This window comes from Chelonia mydas, chromosome 3, assembly GCF_015237465.2.
Source record: "Chelonia mydas isolate rCheMyd1 chromosome 3, rCheMyd1.pri.v2, whole genome shotgun sequence".
Classification (NCBI taxonomy): Eukaryota; Metazoa; Chordata; order Testudines; family Cheloniidae; genus Chelonia; species Chelonia mydas.
In genome coordinates, this window is record NC_057851.1 from 142,589,927 (window position 1) to 142,602,221 (window position 12,295).

The 12,295-nt window shown below is 42.1% G+C and overlaps 1 protein-coding gene across 10 annotated transcripts in view; it reads left to right on the top strand.

The window, feature by feature from the left end:
* LTBP1 (latent transforming growth factor beta binding protein 1) overlaps positions 1 to 12,295 on the top strand; it is a 361,660-nt gene that overhangs the window by 217,414 nt on the left and 131,951 nt on the right. For all 10 annotated transcript variants that reach the window (XM_037895450.2, XM_027833839.3, XM_043543429.1 and 7 more), the window contains one exon: positions 1,934 to 2,056. In XM_037895450.2, the coding sequence (XP_037751378.1) occupies positions 1,934 to 2,056 (123 nt within the window). The remainder of the gene's footprint in view (positions 1 to 1,933; positions 2,057 to 12,295) is intronic.

Below are 12,295 nucleotides of genomic sequence, written 5' to 3' on the forward strand. Positions count from 1 at the left end.
TCTTGCAAGGACTTTTGCCCAAAGCGCATAAGTAAAAATCATTCTAACATGCCCATCAGTTTCTTTTAAAACATTTAAGGTTTGTTATCAGTTTGTGGATGCTTCCTGTTGAATCCCTAGATAGAACTCTGTAATGCAGTACCATATATCTACACAATGGTTCTCTGACGAGCTTAGCCAGAAACAAAAGAGCTGGAAGAGAGACATGAAAAACATACAAGAACTGAGTTATGCTGATGCATCAGAACATGCACATTAAAGTTAAAATTAAAAATAAAAAGCAAATTAAATGGAAGGAATGCTGGTGTCACTGACCTCAGTTTCAAATGAAGGGAGAGGCAGCCAATATCAGCATTTATATACTACATGTATCTTAGGAGAAATGCCTAAATTTAATAGAATACCATTGGTACAAGGGAACTGGATGTCTCTATTTGCTTATTGATTGATGAGAGGTATTTTTAGATATTGAAGAGCAAGGATGGTTCATCTGGGAAGAGTTTTATTTGAGATATGGTCATGACAACATCCTATAAAAGAATAATTTATGGAACAGAGTACAGGCTGGATGATTTTGAAGAAAACATGTTGGTATATCTGTGAATTTTAGAGGAAACATAAGCCACGTACCCCCCAGTCATTAACACCAGTAATACAGTGAAACCTGTGTTAGAGACCACCTTTGGTAGGCAACCTTTTCTAAAAGGTTTCTTGTCCCATAGTATCACCAATGCACTGAGCATAGTTTTACTCCACCTTTATTAAGCAACTGATTTTTGCTAGTTTTCTAATGGTCACTCAAGACAGGTTTCACTGTACTTAAATGGGTATGTCATAGCTTGCTATGATGTGTGTAAGTTCAGGAAATGGGGCAAACAAAATAAAGTAGCATACAATAGATTTCTCTCTGTGAAATATTTTCCATCTGTTTGGTGATAGTGGGTTGATTTTCTATGAATGAAAATGTATAAATTGAGTTATTTTGGGGGGGATAAAACTTCATAGACTTTCTAGCTGTAACAGTATACACTTGAAGATTTATTTTAACTGAACTTCCCTTGTAAACATCTATAACGAACGAACATTTAGAAAGTGAGCACCAGATTAGGGTAAGAGAACAAACTGGGTTGGGTGTGTGTGTGTGTATATATATATTATATATAATTTTCATATATATATATATTTGACAGTATTTTTCTTTCTCCTCAAACACTCTCTGGTCTGATCTCCAGTCCTTTCTGTTTGTTAATAATGCAAACTTGTGTTCCCACTACTGGGACCCTTGTTCCTCCCCACCCCCGCCTTTATGGTCTACACTCCCTGCCACATCTCTTCACTATTAAATTTTGTAAGCTGTTTGGGCCAGAGACTGTCCTTTATTTTATGCTTATACCCTCCTCCAGCACAATTGGAACTAAATCCCTATTTTAGGATGTCAGAGTCTATTGTAATACAAATAATAAATAATAATATAATAGTCAAGCAATGTTCTGTCCCATATAAAATATACCACATCTATTGTGAATTCTCAAATGTGTAAGTTTTAAATTTGTTAACCACAAGTTTTCTTGCAAGTAAAATTTGATTTTATCAATGTGCATTGAAAGTAAATATGTGGGTTCATAACATGGGGAAGCAATTTCATTTTTAAGTTCAGAGTGGGTACTCAAAAAATGACATGGACATAATTTTTTCTTCTTTTGTGTTATCAGTGATTCTATAAAAGATGCTAAGTCAAATGTTGCTAGTGTTAGAAAAATTACTCTAACCAACATGTAACTACACAATTTGATCCAGTGTAGTAGATGCTGCAGAATAAAAGTGTCTTGCAGGTAAAACAGCAGAATAACCCCTAAATGAAGACTAAACTGATTAATATTAATGTTCAGTTATTTCCATTCTCCCACTGATAAATATTTTTGTTTCCTTACAGATATTAATGAATGCCAGCTGCAAGGGGTATGCCCTAATGGTGAGTGTTTGAATACCATGGGCAGCTACAGATGTACCTGCAAAATGGGATTTGTGCCAGACCCTACTCTTTCAAGATGCATACGTAAGTAATAGAAATGATCTAAAATGGGGCTTTTTCCTTGCAGCATACAGTGAATTAAGCAGATTAGACTTTCAAACAAACTAGTGTTGATTAAAGATATTGTAATCATATATAGTTACAAAGAAGCATAAATCATCAAGTTAAAGATCTCTTAAATACAGGACAATAATCAAATAGGAAGATGCCATTCTGAATCACGAAGATAATGGATGACCCAGAGGATGCAGCTCCCGAAACCAGGAAATTTTCAAAGTTGCACAATCAACCATAATTCTGTCATTTCCTAATATTTGAGTGCTTGACTTTGCAACCTTAATGTTCTTTTAATGTAGTTTTTTGTATAATTTCTTAGGTTTTTAAACAAGCAAACTTTTAAAAAGTCCATCATGTGGCATCATATTGACACCCACATGGGTCATCAGCAGGGTTGGAATCTTTAGATCCACCATACAAATTTCTGGCACTTGAGCTCAGAGTAATTATAGCAATAGTAGGTTGTCATCATCTACGATGGAACAACTCTAGAGGGGGATGGGATACTTTGTCATTGTCAGTGGTTTCACAGATGAATGACTCGGGAGTCTTGGGTTGTTTTTTGAGTAGGTATGTGTCAGTACGGAAACCACTCTAGGTGGGTATGCACCTCAGGAGTGCCAGATAGAGGTCTTTTGAAAAGCAATGTCCACACAAGCATCCTGTGCCTCCTTGTGCTCCTGCATGAGAGCATAAAGAGTGGAGCCTCAAGGGCTGGTGATAAGGTGCATCCTGTGGCAGAAAGATCTCTGGTACCAATCCTGGTTTTGGCAATATGCCCTGTAGCATCGATGCCTACAGTCTATCTCTCCAAGCTCAAGACTGGTTCATGGCTCTTGATTTGCAGGATGCATAGTTCCATATAGCTATCCATTGAGCCCACAGGTACTAACTAAGATTCACAGTGAGGCCCAACCATTATCAATACAGGGTTCCACTGTTTGGACTCTCCACACCACAAAATGCCAGGCAGTAGGAGCCTTTAAGGAGAAAGGGAACCCACACCTACACATATCTCAATGACTGGCTGATCAGGGGCAGGTCCCAGCAGGTGGCCACTGCAGCCCTGGATTATATCCTCTCCCTTGTCTCTCAACTAGGACTCCTTGTGAGCTATGAGAAATTCTCTCTTAAAGCGTCACAGATGATGGTATTAATAGAAGCTGTGATCAACTCTCATTGGTGAGAAATGTTTTACCAGAGCACAGGTTCTGATCTCTCCAGTCAATGATGAAGGATCTAAAATCGAATCTGACAATAACGATGTATACAGGAGGTCAGACTAGAGGACTACAATCGTACCTTCTGGCATTGCAATCTATGAATTACTAGAATTACTAGGGGAAGCTAAAGTGGATGGGAACCTGGGAGGCAGTGACCATGAGGTGGTCGAGTTCAGGATCCTGACACAGGGAAGAAAGGAGAGCAGCAGAATACGGACCCTAGACTTCAGAAAAGCAGACTTTGACTCCCTCGGGGAACTGATGGGCAGGATCCCCTGGGAGAATAACATGAGGGGGAAAGGAGTCCAGGAGAGCTGGCTGTATTTTAAAGAATCCTTATTGAGGTTACAGGGACAAACCATCCCAATGTGTAGAAAGAATAGCAAATATGGCAGGCGACCAGCTTGGCTTAACAGTGAAATCCTTGCTGATCTTGAACACAAAAAAGAAGCTTACAAGAAGTGGAAGATTGGACAAATGACCAGGGAAGAATATAAAAATATTGCTCGGGGATAAAAGAGTGAAATCAGGAAGGCCAAATCACACCTGGAGTTGCGGCTAGCAAGAGATGTTAAGAGTAACAAGAAGGATTTCTTCAGGTATGTTAGCAACAAGAAGAAAGTCAAGGAAAGTGTGGGCCCCTCTGAATGAGGGAGGCAACCTAGTGACAGAGGATGTGGAAAAAGCTAATGTACTCAATGCTTTTTTTTGCCTCTGTCTTCACGAACAAGGTCAGCTCCCAGACTACTGCTCTGGGCAGCACAGCATGGGGAGGAGGTGACCAGCTCTCTGTGGAGAAAGAAGTGGTTTGGGACTATTTAGAAAAGCTGGACGAGCACAAGTCCATGGGGCTGGATGCACTGCATCCGAGAGTGCTAAAGGAGTTGGCGGATGTGATTGCAGAGCCATTGGCCACTATCTTTGAAAACTCATGGCGATCCGGGGAAGTCCCGGACGACTGGAAAAAGGCTAATGTAGTGCCCATCTTTAAAAAAGGGAAGGAGGAGGATCCGGGGAACTACAGGCCAGTCAGCCTCACCTCAGTCCCCGGAAAAATCATGGAGCAGGTCCTCAAGGAATCAATTCTGAAGCACTTAGAGGAGAGGAGAGTGATCAGGAACAGTCAGCATGGATTCACCAAGGGCAAGTCATGCCTGACTAATCTAATTGCCTTCTATGACGAGATAACTGGCTCTATGGATGAGGGGAAAGCGGTGGATGTGTTGTTCCTTGACTTTAGCAAAGCTTTTGACACGGTCTCCCACAGTATTCTTGCCAGCAAGTTAAAGAAGTATGGGCTGGATGAATGGACTATAAGGTGGATAGAAAGTTGGCTAGATTGTCGGGCTCAACGGGTAGTGATCAATGGCTCCATACCTAGGTGGCAGCCGGTATCAAGTGGAGTGCCCCAAGGGTCGGTCCTGGGGCCGGTTTTGTTCAATATCTTCATAAATGATATGGAGGATGGTGTGGATTGCACCCTCAGCTAGGTTGCAGATGACACTAAACTGTGAGGAGAGGTAGATACGCTGGAGGGTAGGGATAAGATACAGAGGGACCTAGACAAATTAGAGGATTGGGTCAAAAGAAATCTGATGAGGTTCAACAAGGACAAGTGCAGAGTCCTGCACTTAGGAAGGAAGAATCCCATGCACCGCTACAGACTAGGGACCAAATGGCTCGGCAGCAGTTCTGCAGAAAAGTACTTAGGGCTTACAGTGGACGAGAAGCTGGTTATGAGTCAACAGTGTGCCCTTGTTGCCAAGAAGGCCAATGGCATTTTGGGATGTATAAGTAGGGGCATTGCCAGCAGATCGAGGGACGTGATTGTTCCCCTCTATTCGACATTGGTGAGGCCTCATCTGGAGTACTGTGTCCAGTTTTGGGCCCCACACTACAAGAAGGATGTGGAAAAATTGGAGAGAGTCCAGCGGAGGGCAACAAAAATGATTAGGGGACTGGAACACATGACTTATGAGGAGAGGCTGAGGGAACTGGGATTGTTTAGTCTGCGGAAGAGAAGAATGAGGGGGGATTTGATAGCTGCTTTCAACTACCTGAAAGGGGGTTCCAAAGAGGATGGATCTAGACTGTTCTCAGTGGTAGCTGATGACAGTACAAGGAGTAATGCTCAAGTTGCAGTGGAGGTGGTTTAGGTTGGATATTAGGAAAAACTTTTTCACTAGGAGGGTGGTGAAACACTGGAATGCGTTATCTAGGGAGGTGGTGGAATCTCCTTCCTTAGATATTTTTAAGGTCAGGCTTGACAAAGCCCTGGCTGGGATGATTTAGTTGGGGATTGGTCCTGCTTTGAGCATGGGGTTGGACTAAATGACCTCCTGAGGTCCCTTCCAACCCTGATATTGTATGATTCTATGAATGTCTAAGATTGCTATGTCACATGTCAACTTGCAGGTACATGATGCTGCGTGCCAGATTTCACCTGCAGCCCTTACAATTATGGCTGAGGTTGGAGTACTCCCCTTTCAAGCATCACAAAACCAAGAAAGTCGCAGTCCCACCCCAAGTCTTACCAGAACTAGCTCAATGGCTAGACTCAGAGAAAGTATGACGGGGGTCCCCTTCTGTCCCCTCCCCAGCAATGACACTCATTATAGGTGCCTGCCTGAACCATTTGTAGATGCAGGGGGCCCTGTCCCAGAATGAGCTGGAGCTGCATACAAACATCCTAGATCTCAGGGACATCCAGTTGGCCTGCATAGCGTTTCTGCCTCTTCTGCAGAATTGCAAGGTCCAGATCTTGATGGACAACACATCCACGAGGCACTGTATAAACAAGCAAGGGGCTCTCAATCATTCTCTCTCTGCCAGGAAGCCATTAGGTCATGGATCTGGTGCCTTCACCGCAGTGTAACTCCACTGGCTCTTCACCTTCCAAAACCAGAAATGACTTGGCAGATTTCTTAACCTATGAGTGGTCTCTGCAGATATCCAACATAGAGCCGATATTTTGCCAGGGAGGGCTCCCACAATAGAACTTTTTGAGCAGAGGACAACACTAAGGGCTTAAACATCTGCTGTAGAGGGGGCATGAGCTCAAGTTACTTACCAGACTCCTTCCTGCTACAGTGATCTCCAGCCCTCCTATATGCCTTTCTCCCAGTTACTTCAAACCCAGGGTAATATCCAAAGTCAGATGAGATAGTACCACATTGATCCTAATAGCTCCCTATTGACCAAGATAGTTTTGGCTATCAGACCTCTTGCAAATATCCATTCGGATTCCCCTCCATCTCCTGATCTTCAGACATGATATCTCAGAACTATGTCAGTTATTGCACCCAGACCTGCAGTCATTTCACCTGGTGCCTTGGATGTTGGCTGACTGAGCAATGCTGACAGGAGCTGTTCTCACCAGGTTCTCATATAGAGCAGGAAACCATCTACTAGGAATACCTACTCCTGCAAGTGGAAGCGGTTCTCCCTGTGAGCAATCCAGTATAATATGAAAACAGTAGAGGCCCTGATAACAGACATCCTCAAATACATGCTGCACTTGAAACATGCCAGACTGGCTTTTAGGTCTGTCAAAGTCCAAATTTCCAGCAATATCAGGTTGTAACTCTCTGATGCAATTACACTTGGTCTTCTCCCATCCAATGGTGCTGAGATTCTTCAAGGGCCTCCTGCATACTTATCTACCTGTTAGAGACCTGACTCCTATGTGGGATTTCAGCATTGTCCTCCTAAAACTTATGAGGCCTCTGTTCAAGCCACTATCGGATTGTTCAGTACATCACTTTGCTCTCATGGCAGTCTTTTATTACCTTGACCTGAATAATCAATGAGCTCCGTGCCCTTATGGATGTACCTCCTTACATGTTCTTTCACAGGGACAAGAGCGTTCTGAGACTGCACCCTAAGTTCATCCCTAAATTGGTCTCAAAGTTTCACCTGAATCAGTTGATTAACCTACTGGTCTTTTCCCCAAAGCCACACAAGACACCATGAGAGAAAAGGCTGCATAGTTTGGATGTTTCCACAACCTTGCTCTATACCTTGATAAGACCAAACCTTTTAGATTGTCTCCTCATCTTTTTATGGCTAAATCCAGCTTGTCAAAGCGTCAGCTATTCTAAGTGGATTACATAATGTATCTCCCTCCACCTGTTATCAGTCAAGGCACACTCATTCATGGTACATGCAGCATCTTTGGCCTGCTTCAGAAATGTGCCAATATCTCAGATCTGCAAAGCAGCAAAGTGGAAACTTTTGTCAAAAATTATTCACTTGACATGGTGGCTAAGTCTGATGCCAAGTTCAGAAAAGCAATACTTCAGTCTTTATTTCACTAATGCTGCTAAAGCTCCTCATTCCTGGATTCTGAGGTGATACTGCTTGCCAGTCCCTTATAGTGGGTTCCACAGTGGCACGTTCTTAAAGATGAAAGAATGGTTACTTATCTACAGTAACTGTGGCTCTTCAAGATGTTGTAGTCAGTGTGGCTCCCATGAACCACCCTATGTCCCTGCTGTTTGGAATCCCCAGCAACACAGGCTTTGAATTATGAGGGAACTGAGGGAGGGTCACAGCTACTCTTCACTTTATGCCCTCATAAGGGAGCATGAAGAGGCACAGGGCACATGTGCAGCTCTGACAGACACTGCTATCAATAGGCTTTGATCTCGTGCATGAAACACATGTGTACGTATGGTGGGTTCCACAACGACAACATCGCAAAGAACTACAGTTACTGTAGGGTAAGTAACTATTCTTTCCATTTCAGGCTCTGGTGAGCAGTGTTCTCTAGGGGGCACAGACTCTTCTGCCTGTCCCCCATCCCCCCAGGTTTACCCCTTCTGCTTTGTTCCCTCCAACCTGTCTCAGCATCCATTCTGTCTCTTCTCCACGCTGGCTCCTCATCCCAGTCACATCCTCCTCACCTAGCCATTGCTGTATTAATTTAGGTGGAATAAATGGACCAAAGGTGTTAATGTAACCCGGTCACAGTCCAATATTAAACAGTGTTAAACAAGGTCGGGGTTTGGTATACAGAGACCTCAGCCTACTTAGTACCATGGCAAATACACAACTAAAAATCCTTTTAGCTTGTTATTAAAGATAAAGAAAAGAAGGAAAAACAACACATTTGAAATGTCAAGTATTAAATAAGGCTTTCATTTTAACAGCATCCCTTGTTCCTTTTCCCTTTAGCTGGAGAGAGCTTTTAGAAAGAAAAACCTCTTGTTTGATATCAGGGAGTAGCAGTATTAGTCTGTATCCACAAAAACAACAAGGAGTCCGGTGGCACCTTAAAGACCAACAGATTTATTTGAGCATAAGCTTTCGTAGGTAAAAACCCTGAAGAAGTGGGGTTTTTACCCATGAAAGCTTATGCTCAAATAAATCTGTTAGTCTTTAAGGTGCCACCAGACTCCTTGTTGCTCTTGTTTGATAGACTGTTTAGATGGTATCTGAGTTGGTAATAACTGTCCTTTTGGGGAAGAGAAAATGTTAGTTGAGATGGGCTGGAGCTATTGTTTCTGTTGTGGTTAAAGTCCAATCCTGTTTCATCCCAGATGGTGTTTGGGATTCATCTGGAGCCAGCAGAGGTAGTGATGTCACCTGAGTCCCTATCTCTGGCCCATTCTGGTGAGGACATTTTTTAGGATCAGGATGCACAAGGCCCAGGGTACCAGGAGATGTAGGGGTTGGCAGCCATGATGGTGAAGCTCGCTCCAGTAGCCAATTTTTCTCCCAAAGTGTCTTTCCTTAAGGGAATAGTGGGTGGAATTGCTCATCCCCATTATCTTTTCCACTATTTAGGCTTAGTTTCTGACACACAAGTTTTGGTTCATTGATTTCTGGTTCCACACTTTTCTTGTTTACGAAGCATGATCTTAACACAGTCTTTGAATTATATCAGGAGGCCTTTTTGTTTGGACTAATTCAGTTTTTCTGTCCTGCTTTTGTACCTTTTCACATCAGCATTTGTTGTTATAGGTTATTGTGACATTGTATTAACTTTCACAGTTTTTACAGTTGAACTCATAACTAGGGTAAATTTGTAGGCCCAATTATCGCAACATGATTCCCAATCTCCACTCCTCAGGCTTCATCCCACATCCCAGTTCTGTCTCCTTGCCCAGCAATTCCCTGTTCCTCCTTCCCCCAGTTCCTCAGCCAATCTCTCACTCTTCCCTATCCTGGCCTCCACTTCCCCCAGTCCACATTCCCTGTCCCAATCTCCTTCCCTGTCTCCTCATCCAAGCTTGGTGTGTCCCTGACCCTTCCCTGGCTCCTCGTCCCAGTCTCTTTGCCCAGCCAGTCCAGTTCTTCCCATCTGCCCATCATCCAATCTCTCCCCCCTTCACCCTCATCTCCTTCTCCCAGTTCCATTGGTTCTCTGTTCCAGTCTTCTTGCCCTGCAGTCTCCCAGTTTCCAAAATTGATATTTTTCACACACAAAAATTGGTTTTCCCTCCTATGGATTTTGTATTGATTTTATATATTTTCTGAACAGCTCTAGATGGGAATGGTGTCTAATTGAATATTGCTTGGATCTTATAGTTAACATTGTCATTTAGGATCTTGAAGAGAGAATAAACAGCATGATACTGAATTGGTTGATGTTGCAAACAACATTTAGGACAGAGAAGTAAGTCAGAGGGATGTTGAGACATTTGAAATATGAAGTAACTATTTACATGGTAATATTTTGATATGAGCACCCTGTACTGGAATTCCACACATGACCCTTAGTTATGATTACCAGCACTGAATGCTGCAATCACAGAAATTAGGTATGCAATATCCCTACCCCAAATTCCAAGTATACATGTCCTTACTGTGATACTTACCTTCACGGTTGATGACACCATGATCTTCCCTGTTGTTCAGGCATGTAATCTGGATGAGAACTTGCTTCACCTTCCCTCTAAACATGCACATCCAGGTGATGTCTAAATCCTGCCACTCCTTCCTATACATTTCCTAAATATGATCTTTACTCACCGTACGAACTGCTGAAACCACATAATTTTATTACTGTTACCTCTGTCCTCCCTCCCCCTTTCCCACCTGTTTTTTGTTAAACTCACTTGTTGTGTCTTGTTTCAAATTAGATTATAAACTCCTGTAGGCAAGAATTGTGTTTCCTGTGGGGTTTGTACAAAACCTAGCACAATGATTGAGCCACAGTCTTCATTGGACCCTTTAATGTTACCTCAATACAGATTAATAGTAATAATAATAAAACTACTCACATTAGAATCATGGCTTCTCCTTTCTGTCCCTCTCCATATTAGGCTGTCAAAAAGGATAGGATTACCAAAAGCCTCAGTAGTGCTGGTGATTATCATTCAGAGAAGGCATGTTTTATTTCTGGATGACGTGTCTGAGCCCCACTTGTGGAAAAACTTGATTTATTATTCTTTTAATGTAACAAAGTCTTTGCTCAGTGATATTGGGAAGGGAATGAGAAGAATGTATCTTTCCTTTTCTGCTTACCCTCACTAGAATGGAGCCAGCAGGGAGCTTTGGGAGGAGCTGTCACCTTGAAAGCAGAGATTGTGCAATGTCCCTTCCACTCTAAAATAGAGGTGGTGGGAACTCTATTGATATTATCATGGAAAGGATGTGTGTGTACCTGAGGGTGGTAGGGACATGCTTTCTGACCACCATGGTACCAATACTTGTTACTCTTACAGCAGTTTGAGATGCATGCCAGATGGGTGCGGGGGCTGGTATCATGGTACTACCAAGAAAATAGGTGCAACCTTAGAAATATGGAAAGGATTGAAGTTACATGTCCCAGGATTAATTCAAGTTTTGGGACAAATTAATTCAAGATCTGGGACAAATAATCTGGACTGCTGATACTTAGTGGGAGAAAGCTCTTCAGAATGCAGTAATGCAAAGGATACAACAAAATCACCCTTACAGTTTTCCATTTTTGCTTCGTTGATAATGAGATTGCCACCTCAGTATTCTTCTTTCTTTTCCTCTGTGCTTGATGGAGGGAAAACCTGGGCAGTACTGTGAATACATAAGAAACTTTATTTAGTTATTTGGGCAACTTAAAAGGTTTTATGTAGTTGTAGTGTGATAAAGTGGCAAAAAAAAGTCATGGCAGTTTAAGACTACATAAGCAGAGGCATCACATAAGTCACATATTGTTCAGTGAAATTCCACCATGAAGATTAACAGAGATACTTGAAATGTTTGTTTCTAATTTCTGTTTTGTTGAATCTTTAACAAAAACATCTTTTCCCCAAAAAAATTTCATGGGTGTTGAAGTTAAGTAGGCATTAGCAAAGTGAAAAAGTTGTAAACAGCATGAATAAGAATAATTTCTTCCCTTAGTAAAATCAGGCTTTACTTGCTTCATATTTCTGAGGTCATAAACTTATGACTTCTCCAGTTGACCATAGTGTCTTATAGGAAAAGCAGGGTAGGCAATACCTGAATTTCTAATGTGAAAAGCTGGTGGGGGAGGGGGAAAAGATATATAAAGCTCAATCTCTGCCCCTCTTTCCCCCAACCTTATGTAGCTGTGCCTTTGGAAGACACAACATAGCCCTAAATATTGTATCAGACATGCGTTCTGAGACTTAGTCACTGTCCTATGTTGGTGGCTGTTGATGCTCAAATATTAAATAACTTTTTTTATAGTTTAAAAATTACATTGCAATTAGTTTGTATATATGCTCTGACATTTCCAGTTGATTTCCACGTCTCTGAAATTGTTGCCCTTATTTTGATTTAACTGAACTTTTCACCCAGTTCTGTCAACTTTTTTTTGGGGGGGGGGGGAGGGGAATATTAAGGTTGGATGGATCTCAGCCTCATATTATGTCCACACTAGGCAAAGTTTATATCCTTTGTATGTGCAATGATCAAAAATATGCCAAGGCACTGTGATTTTCTTGGACCAGAGCAATTTTGAATCTCAGTGGAATATTTAATCTCATATATTTGAGGGGGTAGATGGTAGAGCAAAGAGGTTGGGGTGAGGTGGGGC